This window comes from Aotus nancymaae, unplaced genomic scaffold, assembly GCF_030222135.1.
Source record: "Aotus nancymaae isolate 86718 unplaced genomic scaffold, 86718_ANA_hifiasm-v0.15.2.pri h1tg000076l, whole genome shotgun sequence".
NCBI classification, from domain to species: Eukaryota; Metazoa; Chordata; class Mammalia; order Primates; family Aotidae; genus Aotus; species Aotus nancymaae.
In genome coordinates, this window is record NW_026988491.1 from 9955421 (window position 1) to 9976121 (window position 20701).

General features: G+C 40.5%; 1 protein-coding gene across 4 annotated transcripts in view; it reads left to right on the forward strand.

Annotated features, from left to right (window-relative positions):
• HMGXB4 (HMG-box containing 4) overlaps positions 1-20701 on the forward strand; it is a 33836-nt gene that overhangs the window by 10599 nt on the left and 2536 nt on the right. For all 4 annotated transcript variants that reach the window (XM_012434304.2, XM_012434302.2, XM_064367951.1 and 1 more), the window contains 5 exons: positions 10977-11058; positions 13902-13966; positions 15272-15377; positions 16131-16300; positions 20496-20618. In XM_012434304.2, the coding sequence (XP_012289727.1) occupies positions 10977-11058; positions 13902-13966; positions 15272-15377; positions 16131-16300; positions 20496-20618 (546 nt within the window). The remainder of the gene's footprint in view (positions 1-10976; positions 11059-13901; positions 13967-15271; positions 15378-16130; positions 16301-20495; positions 20619-20701) is intronic.

Sequence of the window (20701 nt, forward strand, 5' to 3'; positions counted from 1 at the left end):
CACCTGAGCCCTACCTCTTGTCAGATCAGTGGCGGCATTAGATTCTCATAGGAGCACAAACCCTGTCATGCTCTATCTACCCTGTCGCAAACCCCAGCAGGCTCCTTATGAGAATCTAATGCCTGATGATCAGTCACTATCTCCCATCACTCCCACATGGAACCATCTAGTTGGAGGAAAACAAGCTCAGGGCTCCCACTGATTCTACATTATGGTGAGTTGTATAATTATATGTTACAATGTAATAATAATAGAAATAAAGTGCATAATAAATGAATGCACTTGAATCATCCTGAACCCCACCCTGCCCCCGCCCAAGGTCAGTGGAAAAATTGTTTTCCTTGAAACCAGTCCCTGGTGCCAAAAAGGTTGGGGACCGCTGACCTAGTGGGCTTGTGTCTGAGAAGCCAAAAATATAAACATGTCTAAGAAATATCTCTTCAGGTTCGAACCTAGATATGTTGGAAAAATCATAAGCTCTTCAAAGTTAATGACTTACTTATCTATAATTTGCCCATGTGGCTAGCAGTTGCTACTGAAAAATTAATTTTAATTTATAGCAAAAACCTTATTAACAGTTAATATTTGATTGTAGCTGTCCAAAAAATCTTAAGTAGTCATAATCTGAATTTTATCACTTATTTGTCCAACAAATATTTATAGCGTATATACTGTAGTTTTTAAACCTGACTTGTGCATAAAAAATTCCTATAAAGCTTTTTAAAAATATCTTTTCTTGGGTTTTGCTTCAGTGTAAAAAAGAACTGCATAAAAGTCAGGGACAGGCTGGGCACAGTGGCTTATGCCTGTAATCCCAACACATTGGGAGGCTGAGGCAGGCAGATTACAAGGTCAGGAGTTCAAGACCAGCCTGGCCAATACAGTGAAACCCTGTCTCTACTAAAAATAAAAATATTAGTGGGGCATGGTGGCAGGCGCCTGTCATCCCAGCTACTCAGGACGCTAAGGCAGGAGAATCGCTTGAAGTCAGGAGGCAGAGGTTGCAGTGAGCCAAGATCACACTACTGCCCTCCAGCCTGGGCAACAGAGCGAGACTCTGTCCTCAGGGACAGGCAGGCACAATGGCACACAATGTCATGCACCTGTAATCTGAGCTTCTTGGGAGGCTGAGATGGGAAGATCATCTGAGCCCAAGAATTTGAGACCAACCTAGGTGATACAGCAAGGCTCTGTCTCTTAATTTTTTTTTTTTTTTAATTAGCCAGGCACAGTGGCAAGCACACCTGAGTTCCAGCTACTTAGGAGGCTGAAGCAGGATTGCTTGAACCCAGGAGTTTACAACCAGCTGGGCAATATGATCAGACCCCGTCTCAAAAAATTTTTTTTAAATAAAAGGTCAGGGACAAAGTCCACTCAGAAATAGAAAAGAATGCTTTAGGAATAGTGTTTCTTCAGCCTACTGGAGAGCCAACTGGTAGAAATGCCAGAGGCCTCTGTGGGCCCCTTCTATCTTAGATTCTAGGACCAGGACTCTAATAAAAGAAGGTGAGAAGAATAGCTGGTTTGGGAGAATAAGATACGTTAGATTTAGATCAGGAGATTCAGCATAGCTAAGTGGTTGAGAGCATGGGCTGTGGAGCCCACTTGAGTCCATTTCCTGGCTCTGTTTGACCACTTACAAGCAATGTGGTGCTGGATAAGTTACAGAACTTCTCCATCTCTAAGTTGGGGATAATAACAGACTTACCTCCTAGGATTGTGAGGATTAAATGAGGCAATACATGCAAAAGTGTTTAGGACCTCAGTGTGCCAAGGTGCTCTGGGATGTCACATCAAACTTACCAGGACAACACTTGATATTTTAAAAACATTTTGAGACAAACAGCAGTACTTGACATGTCTCAGATACCTTATGAACTATTAGTTCAAAATTATTCCCAGTTTCAACAATATATGTTAAATTCTTTTCAGTAGTGCCATATCTTTTCAAAACCAAGTGTAAGTGTTCTAGAAGTAAAAAGCAACTACCACATTGAAAACCCACATAAGTACCGCGAACCAAGAACATTGGAGAACTTTGTCCTTGCACGATGCTCAGCACATTAGTGAGCATTCAATTAATATTATAATCATCATCTCAGTCGCAATGGAAGTTCAAGACCTAGGATTTAGTAGAATAGTTGGAACTTGGGTTAGAAATCTGGTGTTCATGTGCGATAAATGAAATAGGTGAATGAATAAGAGGAAACTGAGCTCAGAGCAGAATTTTTAGAACACTTACACAGAGGGACTTAGAGAAGGAAGAGGGGGCAGCTATGTTGGAGGAGAAACACAGAAGGGAGGAGAAAGTTTCAGGGGTAGACTGATCTTATGCTAGAGAGACCAGGGAGTTCAAGTGCAGTGGATATGAATGGAGCTGGATCAGGGGTTGAGGGAAAGAGTAAGCGGTGTGGAAGTGAACGCAGCGGTGGGCTCTTACTCTAGAATTTTTTTTTCTAGTTCTTTTTGTTGTTGTTGTACTTTAGGTTCTGGGGTACATGTGCAGATTATGCAGGATTGTTGCATAGGTACATACATAGCAAGTTGGTTTGCTGCCTCCATCTCCCCATCACCTATATCTGGCATTTCTCCCATGTTATCTCTCCCCAGCCTCCCCACCCGCCATTGTCCCTCCCCTAGCCCCCACAACAGACCCCAGTGTGTGATGCTTCCCTCCCTGTGTCCATGTGTTCTCATTGTTCAACACCCGCCTGTGAGTGAGAACATGCAGTGTTTGATTTTCTGATCTTGTGTCAGTTTGCTGAGAATGAGGTTTCCAGATTCATCCATGTCCCTTCAAAGGACACGAACTCATTGTTTTTTATGGCTACATAGTATTCCATGGTGTATATGTGCCACATTAAAGAATTTTGACTGACACAAAGAAGGGAAATTGGACTATCTCCTGGGTGAAAAATAGCCTTTCAGTTGTTTCGGAGGTGGTTTTTGTCTGTTTGATTGGTTTTGTTGGTTTTGAGTTCTGCTTTTTAAGGAAGAGTAGAGAAATCATATGGTAATATCTTGATGATTTCCCACTAAAGATCATCTCAATGGAGTAGAATTTTTTGTTTATATAGGAGGAGCAGGATACAGTTACATTTTAAACTTACCTTACTTTTGGTTTTACCAAATAAAAGCCCATTCTTTGTCATTTAAAATAGTATCAGCCAGGCACAGTGGCTCACAGCTGTAATCCTAGCACTTTGGGAGGCTGAAGCAGGTGGATCACAAGGTCAGGAGTTCAAGAACAGCCTGACCAACATGGTGAAACCCCATCGCTACTAAAAATACAAAAACTTGCTGGGCATGGTGGTGTGCGCCTGTAATCCCAGCTATTCAGGAGGCTGAGGCAGGAAAATTGCTTGAACCCAGGTGGCGGAGGTTGCAGTGAGCTGAGTGCCACTGCGCTCCAGCCTGGGTGACAGAGCAAGACTCTATCTCAAATAAATAAATAAATAAATAATATCCTGTAATGTTGCCATTTCAGAGACATGCCTTTGGTTATCTGTATGTTCCCAAAATATGCATTTTCTCTAAACCTAAGGCTGGGCCAGGTAGCCTAGTGCCCAGCACACCCAGACATTGTTGATCTACTAATAAACAAAAGTCTGAGATATAACTAGACTTGTGATGCTATTACTTTAAGTTCTCTCTCTGGCAAACCTGAGGCTAAGTAACAGCAACAATAAATGGTAGAAATTAGTCAGTACCATCTATTGAGTGGCCGCTATGTGTCAGGTTCTCCTAGGCATTTTCTGTATTTTACCACTCTTGATTAATAAGTACCACTAGCCCCACTGACAGAGGAAGAAGCTATAATCTTTCCACTATGCTACATGCCTTTCTAAAACTTTAAGACATGGTTACTCGGTGTCATGATACATCTTTGACTCAAGTTCAGCAGACTTGGATTCTTCCTCTCTTCTGCTACTTACTAGGTCTGTTCTCCTGAGATTGCTTTCTTGCTTCTGCTTATTTGCAAATTGGGGTTAGATTAAATTAGGTGGTACATGTAACACGCTTAGCACAGGGCATGGCTTAGTAAATGTCAGCTGTTACAGTTACTTTCACTTACATCTTAAGTTCTTCAAAAGCACAAAATATGCTTCAAAACATCTTTTTAAAATTTTGTTTTCAGCCATTCATTTCATATGTTAGACTAAGCAAGGAGACTATGTTTTATGCATATAATGCCCTGCCTTAATATAAATAACCTCCCACCTTCGGGAACCAAACTCTTTAGTTACCTCACATATTTGGAAAATAGTTAAGAACCAGAAAGAAAACAGGGCCTCTAAGGTGCAAAACAGATGTTATAAAAGTCCTGGCTTTGGAGCCTGTACTTGTAACCGTTTTACCACCTGATGCTCTTCTGAACTAACCTGACTGATTTCCCCAAATCTGATCTGGCTAAAAGGAAAGCTAGCAGATAAGTAAGGTTTCCACACCAAAGTTTTTATTTTAACCACTTTGAATGAAAATCTTTCTGAATGTACTCTATACTTCTATAGCATCCACCTCCCTCAGTAGGATCTCAGCCCCATTTGGACAAGGATCTTGGCCTGTCATTTACCATTGAGTCCTCAAAACCTTCAATATTTCTTGTCTGAATGAATGAGTGAGTGAATATTCTCAGGAATGAGCCTACCCAGGAAAATGTCATTAAGCCCCTTCTAAACCACCACCTGAGGTCTGGGGCTTTTACATTTTATTTATTTTTAATGTTATTATTTTTGAGATGGGGTCTCACTCTGTCACCCAGGCTGGAGTGCAGAGGTGCAATCCTAGCTCACTACAGCCTCGAACTCCTGGGCTCAATCAGTTATCCCACCTCGGCCTCCTGAGTAGCTGGGACTACAAGCACACACGATCACACGCAGCTAATCTTTTAAAATTTTTGTAGAGTTGGAGTCTCACTATAGCAATAGCAAGACTGCATCTCTACAAAAAATTAAAAAATTAGCCAGGGATGGTGGCATGCACTCGTAGTCTTAAGTACTCAGGAAGCCGGGGAATCACTTGAATCCATGAATTCAAGACTGTAGTGAGCTATCTATGATTGCACTGCACTCTAGCCTAGATTACACAAGTGAGATGTTGTCTTAAAAAAAGAAAGAGAGAGAGGGATTTTTGAATAATAATTATTTATCAGCTTTTGGATAATAGTCCTTTTTCAGCTATGCCCCTTGCAAATATTTCTCAACCTATGGATTATCTTTTCATTTTTTTAAGTGTCTTTTACAGAACAGAAGTTTTTAATTTTAATGAAGCCCAGTTTATCATTTCCTTCTTTCATGGATTGTGTTTTTGATTTCTGTTTCTAAAAAGCATTTGCCAAACTTAAGATCATCTCCTGTGTTACCGTCCAGGAGTTTTGTAGTTTGCATCTAGGTCTGAGGCTTATTTTGAGTTAATTTGTGAAGGGGGTAAGGTCTGTGTTGATTCCTTTTCTTTTTTTTTTTTTTTTTGGCATGTGTGTCGGAGTCACATTCGGGGGGTCTGTCCTGCAGACCCTGACTCAGTGACGGATGAATAAAGTATACTGACACACCAATATCATGCTTTGCCAGTTCTACTGAGTGTGTCCAGGCAGCTTGCAGGCACCCTGGAGAGTGCTGTAAACCGTTGAGACCACCAGCCCTCATCAGCCAGTGAGACTAATATTTATTCAGTAAAATTTAATTGACAAAGGCTTCAGTCAACACCACTAGAGGTTGAAGATTAAAGGACAGGTTCCAGTGCCTAAATCAGACACCATTAGTGGATAATATCCCTGATGAACCTCCCCGAGAGAGCCATCTAGCTCAGAGGTTAGTCTTATGACCACATGAGTAAACCAAGTTATTCAGATAAACTCCCATGCATACCCTAGCTATTTGCTTTTCTTGTTAGCTAAGTGTAAAGGGAATTTAGACTGCCTTCCGCCGAAACTTCTATTGAAACTATGCAGACTTTTTGGCCTTCCAAGAAAGTCTGTGACTATATTCTGTAACTTTCTCTAATATTTTTGCCACCACCCTGAGTGAATCTGCACACATGTGGGTATCCAGTTGTCCCAGTATCATTTGTTGAAAATACTACTTCATTGTATTGTCCTTGCTCCTTTGTCAAAGATTAGTTGACTGTATTTAGGTAGATTTGTTTCTGGGCCCTCTATTCTGTTCCACTGATGTATCTGTGTATTGTTTCACCAGTGCCACACTGTCTTGTTTATTGTAGCTTCATAGTAGTATTGAGATATGGCAATGTCAGTCCTCCAACTTTGTTCTTCATACTGTGTTGTCCATTCTGGGTCTGTTGCCTCTTCATACAAACTTTAGAATCAGTTGATACCTTCAGAATAACTTTTTGGGCTTCTTACCTCTTTTATGTGCTCACCTGCTACGATCAGGCTCAGTCAGAATAATCTCCCTTTTGACTAACTCAGAGTCAACTCACTGGAGACCTTAAGTACATCTACAAAATCCCCTTTGCCATATAACATAATATGACCATGTCTTGCCCATACTTATGGGTGTAGGGTCCAGCCATACAGGGTCCTGTCAGCCCCTCGCTACAGGTGTGGAGACGAGAAACTGTGGAAATAAGACACAGGACACCAAGAAAGAGAAAACAGAGTTTGGGCCCAGATGTCCACTGCCAACCAAAGCACGGGAGTCCAGCAGTGGCTCCGAGTGCCTGGACACTCTGAATTTTATTGAGTACAAAGCAGGGGGCAGGGTAGGTAGGGTGAGGTAATAGTGGTCTGTGATAGGGTCAGGTAAATCATGTGTCTTGGAGATAGGGGCCCAGGTCTTTGAAGTATCCGAGGCGAGGAATAAACCTAATGCATCAGCACTTTTCTTATACTTGTCAAGAAAGAATAAAGACATTAAGATTTATGTTACTATTACTGATTCTATCTTCTAAGAAAAAGAGGGGCCAGGTGCAGGAGCGGAACATGAAAGTAGACATGGAACGTGACTGCTGAAGCACAGCACCACATAGAGACAGTTAAGCCCACAGATGTCTGTGGGCCTTCCTGACAGCCATCAGGCCTACCACAAGAGCTTGGAGAAGTGGAGTTTTCTCCTAACTCCCCCGAGGAAGGAGATGTCTCGGACATTTTGGACATCTCCTTCCCTAGCTGGCTAAACAGCAGGCGCTTTCCCAGCGCTGGCACTGCTGCACAGCTGAGGTGCCCTCCAGCAGCCCTTATGCGGGTGTGACAGAGGGCTTAGAGCATCTTGCCTTAGGATCACTTTGTTCACAATGTCACCTCAGTTTCATGCTTCATAACCCGATAATCATTAGTAAAATTCAAAGGTTATATTGAATATATATATTTCTGTGATTACATATGAATAACTATGATTATTTATGATTATATACAGGAATAACTATGTAACTATATCTCTAATTCTTTTCTAGTTCTGTATTCATATGGGAACAGGCTGAGGCTTCAGACTCTTGCCTCGGCACTTGTGGGGTCTCGCCCCCACATATGGGAATGCAAACCCCGGAGCAGGGGCCTTGAGTGCCATCTTGTAATTCTGCCTGCCACAAAAATAACATCAAGTACCTACTGAAGTGCCACACACCAATGGAGTAATTCCCACTTTTGAGTTAAATGGTGTTATCCAAGTTTTACTTGTAGAGAAATGGAATGTCAGGAAAATGAAGCGATTTGTGTAACTAGCAAATAGTATGGTCAGGATTCTAACACAGATTGACTGGTCACTGGTCTTCAGAGTCATTTTGCCACACTATCTCTAATAAATCCTGTCACATCTTCCTCCTTCCCAGTTTATTTGCTTTTCTCCCAGCCCCGCTGTCTTGATTGTAGGCCATCATCATCATTCCTTCCTCGCACTCCTGCAGCAGCCTCCTGACTGGTCTTCCTTCCTTTGCTTTTGTTCTTTGGTTTGTTCTCCAAAGTCCTTAAGTGTAACCCTGAGTGTTTAACTTCCTGCTTAAAATACTTGAATGGCTTCTTGCAGACAGAATCCATACGCTTTCATATGGGTTACACGGCCTTAGTTTATGGGCTCTGCCTCTTCTCTAACATCATCTCTTACCTGTCTCTTCTTTGATGAATGTGCCCCTATGTTGTTTCCTCTGCCTAGAACACTCTTAACCACCCTTAATCTGCCTATTTCTACCCAACTCTCAGGTTTAGATTAAATGTCACTTCTTCCAGAAGGCTTTCTTTGACTCCTTAATTTGGTAAGGTACTCCTTCTATGTGTTCCCATAGCACCCAGTGCTTTTCCTATAACACCACTGTATTTTATTAGAATGACATATCTAACTGTCCATTTGTTAGATCCTGTGTCTGATCCTTATCTGTATTTCCAGTGTCTGGCATATATGGATACTCAGTAAATATGTATTAATAAATGAATAGGAGAATACTTCAATGGGTGACTTTTTTCTATTACCTTTGAAATCTTAGTCTCTGCTTTTCCTTCGTTGCCATTGAAATATTTCTAATATCACATATCAGAAAAGCTGTCTATGTTTTATTCAGGATCAAATAATTAGTATATGGTGAAGCTGAGACAAGATTGTGGGTATTTAAACTTTAAATTTCATGTGTTTTCCACTATTTTATGCAGCTTAACTGCCTTAGAATTAGATCTGGGCTTCAAAAGCTTACCTTCCTAACTATTTACTATACCACCACCCAGCACAGGTACTGAATAAATGCTAATCTACTTTCTACATAATTGAATAAAGTCCTTTATAAGAGTTATGAAGGAAACCCTTTTCTTCAGTATGTGAATTTGGATCTATAGTATATTGGCCAAGAATTGCGGTTAGTGTGACAGCTATGGATAGCCTTATAGAATAGGAACATTAACCTTTTACAGTATTATATTGTGTTTGAGAAAACATTGTTAAATGCCTTCCTTGCAAGTTTTATAATATGGCCAAACACAAGCTATGAAATCTCTCAAGCATATGTACTTTCTGATGTTCTCAGTATTTAGTAGTGAGATTGATTCGACAGTTGGGAAAGATTTGGCAGTGTATAGATTTCTACAGATTATTCTTTGATCTTGTATTCTAGTAAATGTCAGGCATATAGATAAGCCATTATTAAAAGGTTAGTATGAAATTTAACAAACACGCCACAAATTTTATCTTTAAATAAGTGCTATCTCATTCAAAGCAGTTACCTTGGAAGGCATTCTAGGAACGTTTCTTTTCATCAGATGATTTCAGAATTGCTTTTGGAATTAAAGTCAGAGTCGTCACATAAGCTTTTTATTGCCATCAGTTCAGCCAGTCTTTGTCCTTTGAGGGTCGTTATTTTATGAAAACAACATGAAGAACTAAGGTAGCTAAGCAGAGTGCACGATCAAGCTTGGTTTAAAGCAAGAGACAACACTGTAGTTATGAGGCAGGACTGTGTGGCTGGTTTGTTTTCCATCACAAAACCTGACTCTTAATTCAAACAGAAGCTCCCAAGGGCTTTTAAAGCACCAAACATTTGTGTCATTTTAATAACTGTAGGGCCAGAAAGGACTAGGAGTAGATAAAAAACTGAGAATCATATTTTGATGCTTCCAGATGAGTTTTTGAGGAAAGCCATACTGAAACTATTTGTTCTTAGATTAAGATTATTAAGTGATAACCCTTTCTTTATTTTAAATAGTAATTTTTTCTGTAAGGGAGCAACATATATTCTTTCTTGGTCCCATAATGCATGGCCCTGAAAGTCAGGGCTACCTGAGTTGTAGTTATAACTGCCAGGGTCTGGTATTACCAACTTAGTGGTGATACCCTCAGCAAGCTACAATTTCTCTAAATTTTTTTCCCATCCTTACAATGAGAAATTTGGACAAATGAACCTAATTGCATGCCCCTTTATAGATAGGAAAAACTTAACTTTTTCCCCTTAAGCCCATGTATAATTATAAAATGGAGTGCATAGAAATATAATCTGTTTCATATGTCTCTTGTTGAACTGACTTTAAAAATAATTTGATTTTGTTTCTCAAAAATCATATATTCCTTTTGACATTGTCAGAATGTAGTGAAGAACAAACATGCCTCAGAGCGGTTTGTTGAAGTGAAGGAATTGCATCTGACAATGACTACCAAAGAATTGTCTTCATTTATTTGTTAACTTCTCACCTTGAACCCAAAGAATGTAAATAATCCAATCATGAAAAGCTACAAATGACAGTAAAAGCAAGATAAGAGAAATTACAAGATTAGAAATCAAAACCAGAGAAACAAAAAGAACACAGATTTGGCTCTTGGATTTCTGGCTCCAAAGTTTAAAAGGAAATTATGTGGTTCTGATTTTCAAAGATGAGAAAAATAGACATCACAGGAGTGGTAAAGATTTCCTTAGCACTTAATTCTGAAAGAAATATGTAACATGGTATTGTATATAGGGAGAAGGAAAGTCTTTGCAAATAATATAGCATGTGGCTTTTACCTACTAAAATTAAAACTGATGTTCATCCCTGAGTGATAAGTAACGTAGATTAAAAATTTATTATCCTGCCCAGGCACAGTGACTCACGCCTATAATCCGAGGCCGAGGTGGGTGAATCCACCTGAGGTCAAGAGTTCGAGGCCAGCCTGGCCAACATGGTAAAACCCCATCTCTACTAAAAATACAAAAATTAGCCAGGCATGGCGGCAGTCACCTGTAATGCCAGCTACTCAAGAGGCTGAGGCAGGAGAATCGCTTGAACTCAAGAGGTGGAGGTTACACTGAGCTGAGACTGCACCACTGCACTCCAGCCTGGGCAACAGAGCGAGATTCCGTCTCAAAAAAAAAAAAAAAATATATATATATATATATATATATATATATATATATATATTATCCTGTTTAGGAAAGCTGGTTAGTAGTTTCGAACTCTTCCCTTGATTAAAAAATTTAGGTACCTTTCTATTTTATTACTATGGATTCAGCATTACTAACCTTGGGTTCTAATCAAGTCTTACCCTGTTGTATCTTCTATGTGGTACTAGCCAAAAAAGAAGAACATGTCGGCCTACCAGGTGTTCTGTAAAGAGTATCGCGTGACCATTGTGGCTGACCATCCAGGTATAGGTAAGAGCATTTCTGATCTTTAGCACTTTTGCTTAAGCAGTGCAATTAATTTCTTCTTCCTGTAGCATTAGAGCATCTATCTTGTTTCTTTCCTCAGTTCTGCAAATCACTTTAGATTTTGCCTTTAGTTTACCTCATCTGTAAGAGAGATGAACTTTCTATACATATCTCTTAATCTGATGAGGTGGCAAACTATGTAAAAATAAATGTTATAAAGCACACACATAAATGCACATAAATCTGCAGTTGTTTATTTCCAATATTCTATAATTGGCCTTTTCCTTGAACTGTCCTTGGATATAAAGTTTTAATGAGATATCTTTTATTATAATGTCGTAAAGATGCTCTTCAACTTATGATAGTGTTACATCCTGCTAAACCCATTCAAAGTTGAAAATATTGTAAGTCAAAATTGCATTTAAGGTCGAGCCTGTAATCCCAGCACTTTGGGAGGCTAAGGTGGGTGGATCACGAGATCAGGAGTTCAAGACTATCCTAGCCAACATGTTGAAACCCCATCTCTATTAAAAATACAAAAATTAGCTGGGCATGGTGGCTCACACCTGTAATCCCAGCACTTTCGGAAGCCAAAATGGGCAGATCACAAGGTCAGGAGTTCGAGACCAGCGTGACCAACATGGAGAAACCCCATCTCTACTAAAAATACAAAATTAGCCAGGCATAGGGGCACATGCCTGTAATCCCAGCTACTCAGGAGGCTGTGGCAGGAGAATTGCTTGAACCTGGGAGGCAGAGGTTGCAGTGAGCCGAGATTGCGCCACCGCACTCCAGCCTGGGAAATAGAACAAGACTCCATCTCAAAAGAAAAAAAAAAAAAAACTTAAAAAATAGGCCAGGTGCGGTGGCTCATGCCTATAATCCCAGCACTCTGGGAGGCCGAGGTGGGCGGATCACAAGGTCAGGAGTTCAAGACCAGCCTGACCAACATGGTGAAACCCCATCTCTATTAAAAATAGAAAAATAGCCAGGCATGGTGGTGCGCACCTATAATCACAGCTACTCAGGAGGCTGAGGCAGGAGAATCACTTGACCCGAAAGGCAGAGCTGAGATCACACCACTGTACCCCAGCCTGGGCGACAGAGCAAGACTCTATCTCAAAAAAAAAAAAATTTTTTTTTTTAATAAAAGTAAAAATACAAAAATTAGCTGGCCATGGTGGTGCACACCTGTAGGCCCAGCTACTCAGGAGGCTGGGGCAAGAGAATCACTTGAACCCAGAAGGCAGAGGTCACAGTGAGCCGAGATCGCACCACTGCACTCCAGCCTTACAGAGCAAGAGTCTGTCTCAAAAAAAAAAAAAAGCATTGAATACGCCTAGCCTACAGAATCATAGCTTAGCTGAGCCCACCTTAAATGTGCTCAAGACACTTACATTAGCCTACACTTGGGCAAAGGCATTGAACACAAAGCCTGTTTTATAATAGTATTGAATATCTTGTGTAATGTATTGAATACTGTACTGAAAGTGAAAAATACAATGGTTGTGTGGGTACTAGAAGTACAATTTTTACTGAGTGCATATTGCTTTTGCATCCTCATAAAATTGAAAAATCAAAAGTCAAACCATCATAAGTCAGGGACCATCCGTATTTGTCTCTGTATTAGAAGTTAGTGAGGTGAGAAAAACACCATACCCAGAGACCTTGGACAAGTGTCACATAACCTCTATAGATTTCATTTGCCTAATGTGTCAGATCACCGCCCTACTCACTCTAACAGGTTGCAATGAGGCACACTTTCATGCTTTATAAAGCATGAAACTGTTACACAGTAGAAGGGTAAGATTACACATCTAGAGGATTGCTTCTGAACTACTACAGGGAAATCCTTCTTTGGTTCTAATCACTCAGAAATTTGGTAAAAACCTAACATCTTTTATCAAATTCTACACATTCTTTTTAACCTAAGTTGATAGGCCTCATATTGTGGGATCAAATTAAAGATACTAGAGGCAGAGTTGAAGTGGCTCATGCCTGTAACCTCAGCACTTTGGGAGGCCACAGCAGGAGAATTGCTGGAGCCCAGGAGTTTGAGACCAGCTTGGGCAACATAGTAAGACCGCATCTTTACAAATAATAATTTTTTTTTTTTTTTTTTTTTTTTGAGACGGAGTCCCGCTCTTGTTACCCAGGCTGGAGTGCAATGGCGCGATCTCGGCTCACCGCAACCTCCGCCTCCTGGGTTCAGGCAATTCTCCTGCCTCAACCTCCTTAGTAGCTGGGATTACAGGCACGCGCCACCGTGCCCAGCTAATTTTTTTGTATTAGTAGAGACGGGGTTTCACAATGTTGACCAGGATGGTCTCGATCTCTCGACCTCGTGATCCACCCGCCTCGGCCTCCCAAAGTGCTGGGATTACAGGCTTGAGCCACCGCGCCCGGCCAACAAATAATAATTTTTAAAAATTAGCTGGGTGTGGTAGCCCATGCTTGTGGTCCCACCTACTTGGGAGGCAGAGGTGACAGGGTCGTTTGAGCCCAGGTGGTTGAGGCTGCTGTGAGCCATGATCACACCACTGCACTCCAGCCTGAGCAACAGAGCCAGACTCAGTCTCAAAAAAAGACACCAGAAAGATGCTTAAGGAATAAATCCCTAGGGTGTAGATGTGTTAGGAGTTGAGACTGTCTCGTGACCATCAGAACATCCCCTTCTCTATAGAAAAAAATCAGAAGAAAAGTGATGGGGTTGGAGTTGGTTTTCTGAAAGAATCTTGCGATGTTTAATCTGACATTCAAAACCCTTTTCCAGTTTTCACTCTCATCAATCTTCTGTTTTGTTAGTAGCCAACACTTTACTGTATTGTTTTACTCTTTTATGCCAGATTTTGGGGAACTTAGTAAAAAACTGGCTGAGGTATGGAAGCAATTGCCAGAAAAAGACAAACTGGTAAGTACACTTTACAAACATATTTTTCATTGCTGTTTGCCTTCCAAAATATGTAATTCTTCCATAGACCAACCAGACAGCACTGAAAATAGTGAAGAAAATTACAAATCAATAGAAAATGGTTTAGCAGAGGACATTAACACTGTTAGTGTCAATTCACTGTACATGAGGATTTAGCTATAGCAAGACTGTCTTTTCTAACCTGGTCTAATTTTTTCCATCAGTGTTACATTTGAGTCAAAAGATGATCTTAGTTGGGGAGTAATTAAAGTGTTAAAAGAAAGTCTAAAATCAGAGCCCTTTACTGCAAACACCTAGTCTGAAAACTGAGGAAGGTTTTCAGCCATAGTCTGAAAACTGACGAAAGTTACCCACTTAGTAGTCACTGCAAACAATAAAAGCATGAGAGCCGGGTGCAGTGGCTCACGCCTGTAATCCCAGCACTTTGGGAGGCCGAGGCAGGCAGATCACAAGGTCGGGAGTTCAAGACCAGCCTGGCCAATATGGTGAAACCCATCTCTACTAAAAATACAGAAATTAGATGGGCGTGGTGGCGTGTCCCTGTAGTCCCAGCTACTCTGGAGGCTGAGGCAGGAGAATTGCTTGAACCTAGGAGGCAGAGGTTACAGTGAGCCGAGATCATGCTACTGTACTCCAGCCTAGGTGACAGAGTAAGACTCTGTCTCAAAAAAACAAAAAAAGCATGAAAATGTGCTTAGTAGGTAACCAGGTCCAAGGTCATCGTCCTTATCAACCATTACCAAATAATGTACCCTACTATCAAGAAGCTAGTAAGACATTGATAGACAGTCATACCTGAATCATTGACACTTTGCAGGTGGATGATATGTGATATGAAGGTCATATAGGAGCAGGATGTCATCTAGATGAACAACCATTTTTCACTCAGATAGATTATCCTTAGGATTTGTTTTCCGTGTTATTGTTATCGTGCTATTGTTTCGGTATTGCCAACCAGCAGGTTAGAATAACCACATAGACATTATATTGAGCCAGTTGTTTAATCTGTGACTTTACATTTCAACTTAGAATGATCTAAAAATCAGTGCAGAGAATTGACCATTAGCACTAAGGAGTGTTTATAGTCCTCTACTAAGATATTAATGTAATCAGCTCTGTGAAGTCAGTTCAGTGATCCCCATCTTAAAAGTTGGCATTAACTCTCTCTCTGCTCGCCTCCTCCTATTGCCTTTTTTTTTCTCCATTTTGTTCTTTCATGACTACTTTTCCTTTTCCTTTTTTGTCCTTTTAAATCTAATTTAGTGTTCACTGATGTGATTGCAGATTTGGAAGCAAAAAGCTCAGTATCTGCAGCACAAACAGAACAAAGCAGAAGCCACAACTGTGAAAAGGAAAGCATCCAGCTCAGAAGGTTCCATGAAAGTCAAAGGTAGTGACCACATCCCCTTCCTGCTTTTCTCTAAAGCTTGTGAATTTTGCTTCCTTGCTAAGAAACTGGGAAAACAGCTTGCAATTTAGAAGCAGACCTTGTTCTCAGGTATTATTACTGAATGTTACAGGCCACCAAAAAGAGATGTTCAAATTTAGAAATTGTAAATCAGCCGGGCGTGGTGGCTCACGCCTGTAATCCCAGCGCTTTGGGAGGCCGAGGCGGGTGGATCACGAGGTCAAGAGATGGAGACCATCCTGGTCAGCATGGTGAAACCCCATCTCTACTAAAAATACAAAAAAATTAGCTGGGCATGGTGGCACGTGCCTGTAATCCCAGCTATTCAGGAGGCTGAGGCAGGAGAATTGCCTGAACCCAGGAGGCGGAGGTTGCGGTGAGCCAAGATCACGCCATTGCACTGCAGCCTGGGTAACAAGAGCGAAACTTCGTCTCAAAAAAAAAAAAAGAAATTGTAAATCAGAAGTCAGCAAACATTTTCTTTAAAGGTCCAGAGAGTAAATTTTATAGGCCTTGTGTCACATATTCTTTGTTTTTTATAACGCTCTAAGAATATAAAACCATCTTAGCTCACAGGCCATAAAAAAAGAGACCATGGACTGAATTTAGCCCACAGGCCACAGTTTTGCTAATGCCTGGTATAGTTCATAAAAAGGAAAAATCAGGAAGAACAGTTTTGTGTTGTTCAAGGCTGTAGGGAAGTTTTACCTGTCTACCTCATTGCTCTGTTCTCAGCCTCTTCTGTAGGAGTACTGTCACCCCAGAAGAAGTCCCCACCCACCACCATGCTGTTACCAGCCTCACCAGCCAAAGCCCCTGAGACAGAGCCCATTGATGTTGCTGCTCATCTTCAGCTGTTGGGAGAGTCCCTAAGCCTCATTGGACACCGTCTGCAGGAAACTGAGGTGAATACAACTATCAGCAGCATGACTACCGTTTCCCATATAATTTGGATTCATTCACTCATTTTACATACATTTATTGATCATCTACTTTATGCTAAATTATGCCAGATAATCAGGATGCAGTGATAAAGAAGATATAATGGTAACAGAAATATCTAGAGATTTGCAGTCTACCTATTAGCTCTCAAAGTTTCACTAATGATATCCTGTTGAAACAATGGCACAAAAAGAAGTTGGAATACCCCGTAACTTATTTTTATTTTTTAAAAATGCAGTGGAGACTGGGCGCAGTGGCTCACGCCTATAATCCTAGCACTTTGGGAGGCCTAGCTAGGAGAATCGCTTGAGGCAAGGAGTTCGAGACCAGCCTGGTCAACATAATGAGACTCCATCTCAAAAAGATATGTATACTAAAAAAATTTAAAAGAAATAAAAATGCGGGCCATGTGTGGTGGCTTACGCCTGTAATCCCAGCACTTTGGGAGGCCGACATGGGCGAATCACAGGGTCAAGAGACCGAGACCATCCTGGCCTAGATTGTGAAACCCTGTCTCTACTAAAAATATAAAAATTAGCTGGGCATGGTGGTGCACACCTGTAGTCCCAGCTACTCAGGAGGCTGCGATTGCAGTGAGCTGAGATTGTGCCACTGCACTCCAGCCTAGTGACAGAGCAAGACTCCATCTCAAAAAAAATAGGATAAAAATGCAGTGGAGGCTGGGCACAGTGGCCCATGTCTGTAATCCGAGCAATGTTGTCTTGTAATCCAACCAAGGCAGGAGGATCGCTTGAGGCCAGGAGTTGGAGAGCAGCCTGGGCAATGTAGCAAGACCCCATTTCTGCAAAAAAAAAAAATTAAAATATTAACCAGGCATGGTGGTACACACGTGTAGTCCCACCTGTTCAGGAGACTGAGGCAGAAGGATTGTTTGAGCCCAGGAGCTCAAAGGCTGCAGTAAGCTGTGATTGTTACACTGCACTCCAGCCTGGGTGACAGAGCAAGACCCTGTCTCTTAAAAAAAAAATAAGAAAAAGTATGAGTACAAATTCCAAAGCAGTTTTGATTACTTCTACTACTAAGAGACTTTGAATTTTTCTGTGCATTTCCAGCAATGTCTTGAATAGAGAGATTCAGTTGTATAGATTAAGAGTTCCTTATTTACCTAAGAAAATAGGTAGCAAATGGAGAAGTTAAGGTTCCCAACTCTTCATTCCTCTGCACTTAAATTATACAGTGCTATGTGCCCTAGGGAGATTTTTGTCCTTTTAAGCTTCAATTTCAAAATCACACAGCTGTCGTGTTTTGTTTCTATTACCATATTCAGTTTCTAACTACATTGTCTTCTTAGCTAACTCAGAGTATAGTAGTTTTGCTCTTCACCAAGTTCTAATAAGACATTTCATCAAAGAAGTCAGTCTAAGCTACTAAAGCCATTTTTAAGCTAAGAAATTTAGTGTAGGAATGTAAAACTAATCACTTGCTTCTATGTAGAAATTGAATTATTACTCAACAAATAAAATGCCAAAGGCCACAAGAGCCAAAGCTGTATCTAAATTCTTTGGCTAGTTTCAAAAAATTTAGCAGGAGTCAAAAGAACTTTAGCACTTTCATACAGGCTCAACATCTGAATGGATATAGGTATTTCCAGAAGAAATATTCTGTGAATTACTTTTTATAATAATCATTCTTACACTTCTTAAAAAGTTAGAAGTAAAAAGTTTGTTTTAAGCATATTCCGAATTTTCCCAGATATTTCCATTTAGTTTAGTAAGCACAAAGTTCACCCTTTTAAAGTGCAGAATTTAGTGATTTTTTGTATATTCACAGAATTGTCTCAATCTGTGGGACTACTGTCTCATTCCAAAACATATTATTACCCCTCAAAGAAACGCTGTACCCATTAGCAATTATTCCCCATTCCCCCTCTAGTCCACTTTTTACCTGAATTTAATCATTTGCATATATTCCCACAATTTTACAGTTTCCACATACCACTTAAATTATTATTTACTTTATAGTTTTATTTAAATAAACTTGTCTGTGCTTTTACAGTGACGTTCTTGATGTCTCAAGGGTTATAGTCTATTTTTTTATGTACATCATAATGGACATACAATTATCAAAATAAGATATTCAACAATAAATTAACATTCATCATTTTAGCAATAAAACTGGAACATATGATGCATAAGTTACAAAATTAAGGCTAGAGGCCCAGCACTGTGGCTCACGCCTGTAATCCCAGCTCTTTAGGAGCCAAGTTGGGAGGATCATTTGAGGCCAGCAGTTCGAAACCAGCCTGGCCAACATGACAAAACCCGTCTCTACTAAAAATACAAAAATTAGCCAATTGTGGTGGCGCATACCTGTGATCCCAGCTACTTGTGAGGCTGAAGCAAGAGAATTGCTGGAACCGGGAGGCAGAGGTTGCAGTGAGCTGAGATCACACCACTGCACTTCATCCAGCCTGGGCAACAGAGTGAGACCCTGTCTCAAAAAAATAAAAATACGTATATATCTCTCTCTCTTAAGAAAGTTAAGACTAGAACCCAAATTGCAGAGGGACTTCATAGACATTGTGAAGTGTGTATACTTTACTATTGAGGAAATACAGGAGTTTTTAGAGTAGGAAGGGATGTGATCCGAGCTCTTTTACTTTTCTCTGAGAATATCTTTTATTTTAAATTGGAAGTGAAAAGAGACCAGAACTGGGGAGAAGTTATAACAATAATCCTAGTCTAGATATGACAAAGATAAATTAGCTATAAGTAACTATAGGGCAAAGGTAATGGAATACTAATTACTGACATTTTTGGTTTTTTAAGCTATTATCTTCCCCATATATAACATTTTATTAAATGTTTACTCACCCAGCTTTGGTTCAGAGTGCTTAATATGAATTATTTAATTCACACTACAGCTTTGTGAGGCAGAATTTTCGTTCCCTCTGTTTTGCAGAAGAATAAACAGACTTAGAAAGGTGAAGTCACTTTCTCAAGAGTTCAGCCCCTAAGTGATAAAGCAGGGACTTGAATTTGCAGTGTGGCCTCGAGGCCCGGGCTCTTAACCTCTTACTGTACTGCTGCCCTCAGAAAGTATAGAGGGGAGATATTGACAAGGAGGGTGAGAGAAGGGAAGAGTCAGTGATGGCTAGGCCTTGAGACTGGGCAGTTGTGTGAATAGTGGTGAATTTGGCAGAGAAGTGGATGCTAAAAGGAGGGCTAGATTTGGATGGGAAGGTTATTCTCCCTTACAGCATGTTGAGATTGAGAAATATCCAAAAGGAGAGACCCAGAAGACAGCCAGGAATGCAGTTTTGAAGATAAAGACGCTAGTAGTAATAGTCATAATTACTGATATTTTTTGAGTACTTAACCATGTATTAGACACCATCCCAAGTATATTGTATCTGTTATGTCAATCCCTTCTGCTGCAGATGCTGTTAGTATTTTACAGGCACAGCACAGTAAGCAACTTGCCCAGGTACAAAACAGTGAGTAGTGAAGCCAGGATCTGGACCCAGGCGGTCTCGAATCCAGAACTCATTTTCTTAAGGACTCTGCTGTGCTGCTTCCCAACATGACAAATCCTCACAGTGCTTCTAGTTAAAGCAGATTATACAAGAACTGGGCAGCAGCAACAGTCTTTCTTATCTCTTTGAATCACAAATATATAGACAATGTGAATTACATAAAATGTTAAAATTTGAACCAAATTCACTTCTTTTGAGAGTGAACGACTTAACGTAGAAAAATTTTATCATGACCTATCAAAAGCTACATACATGTAGGGTTGTAGGATTCTCATAGTAATCACATATGAGCTGTATTTGTGGAGTTTATAACAGACATACTTCGCATACGTAATCACAAATCTTAACCAACAGCTCTCCAGAGTAGGTAAAGCATTTTTTACTGTTCCTGTTGAGGAGACAGAAGTTAAGTATGTGACCTCCCCAAGGTCCCATAGAAGGTAAGATGGGCTAGAATTATAGAAAGGAAACCTGGGAATGTGTTGTAAAAGCTTTCTTTCTAGACAACTTACAGAGTTTTCAAAGTAATCTTTTCATTTCTGCTGTAAAATTTCAAATTGTAGGATTAGAACTGCCTAGGATTTAAAGTACTTGTGAGGAAGTTAGCCAGAACACAGAGCATCAGGAGTGTGACTCAAGCAACGACCTCCTCTCCTTTTCAGGGTATGGTGGCTGTGTCTGGCAGTTTGTCAGTGCTTCTGGATTCCATTATCTGTGCCCTTGGCCCCTTGGCATGTCTCACCACACAACTACCTGAATTGAATGGCTGTCCCAAACAGGTCTTGGTGAGTTTTCCTTGGATTTTTAGGGTCAAACCCATTGGGAGTCAGAGAGGCCCTGCCTTAATGAGCACTGTCAGAGACAGGCT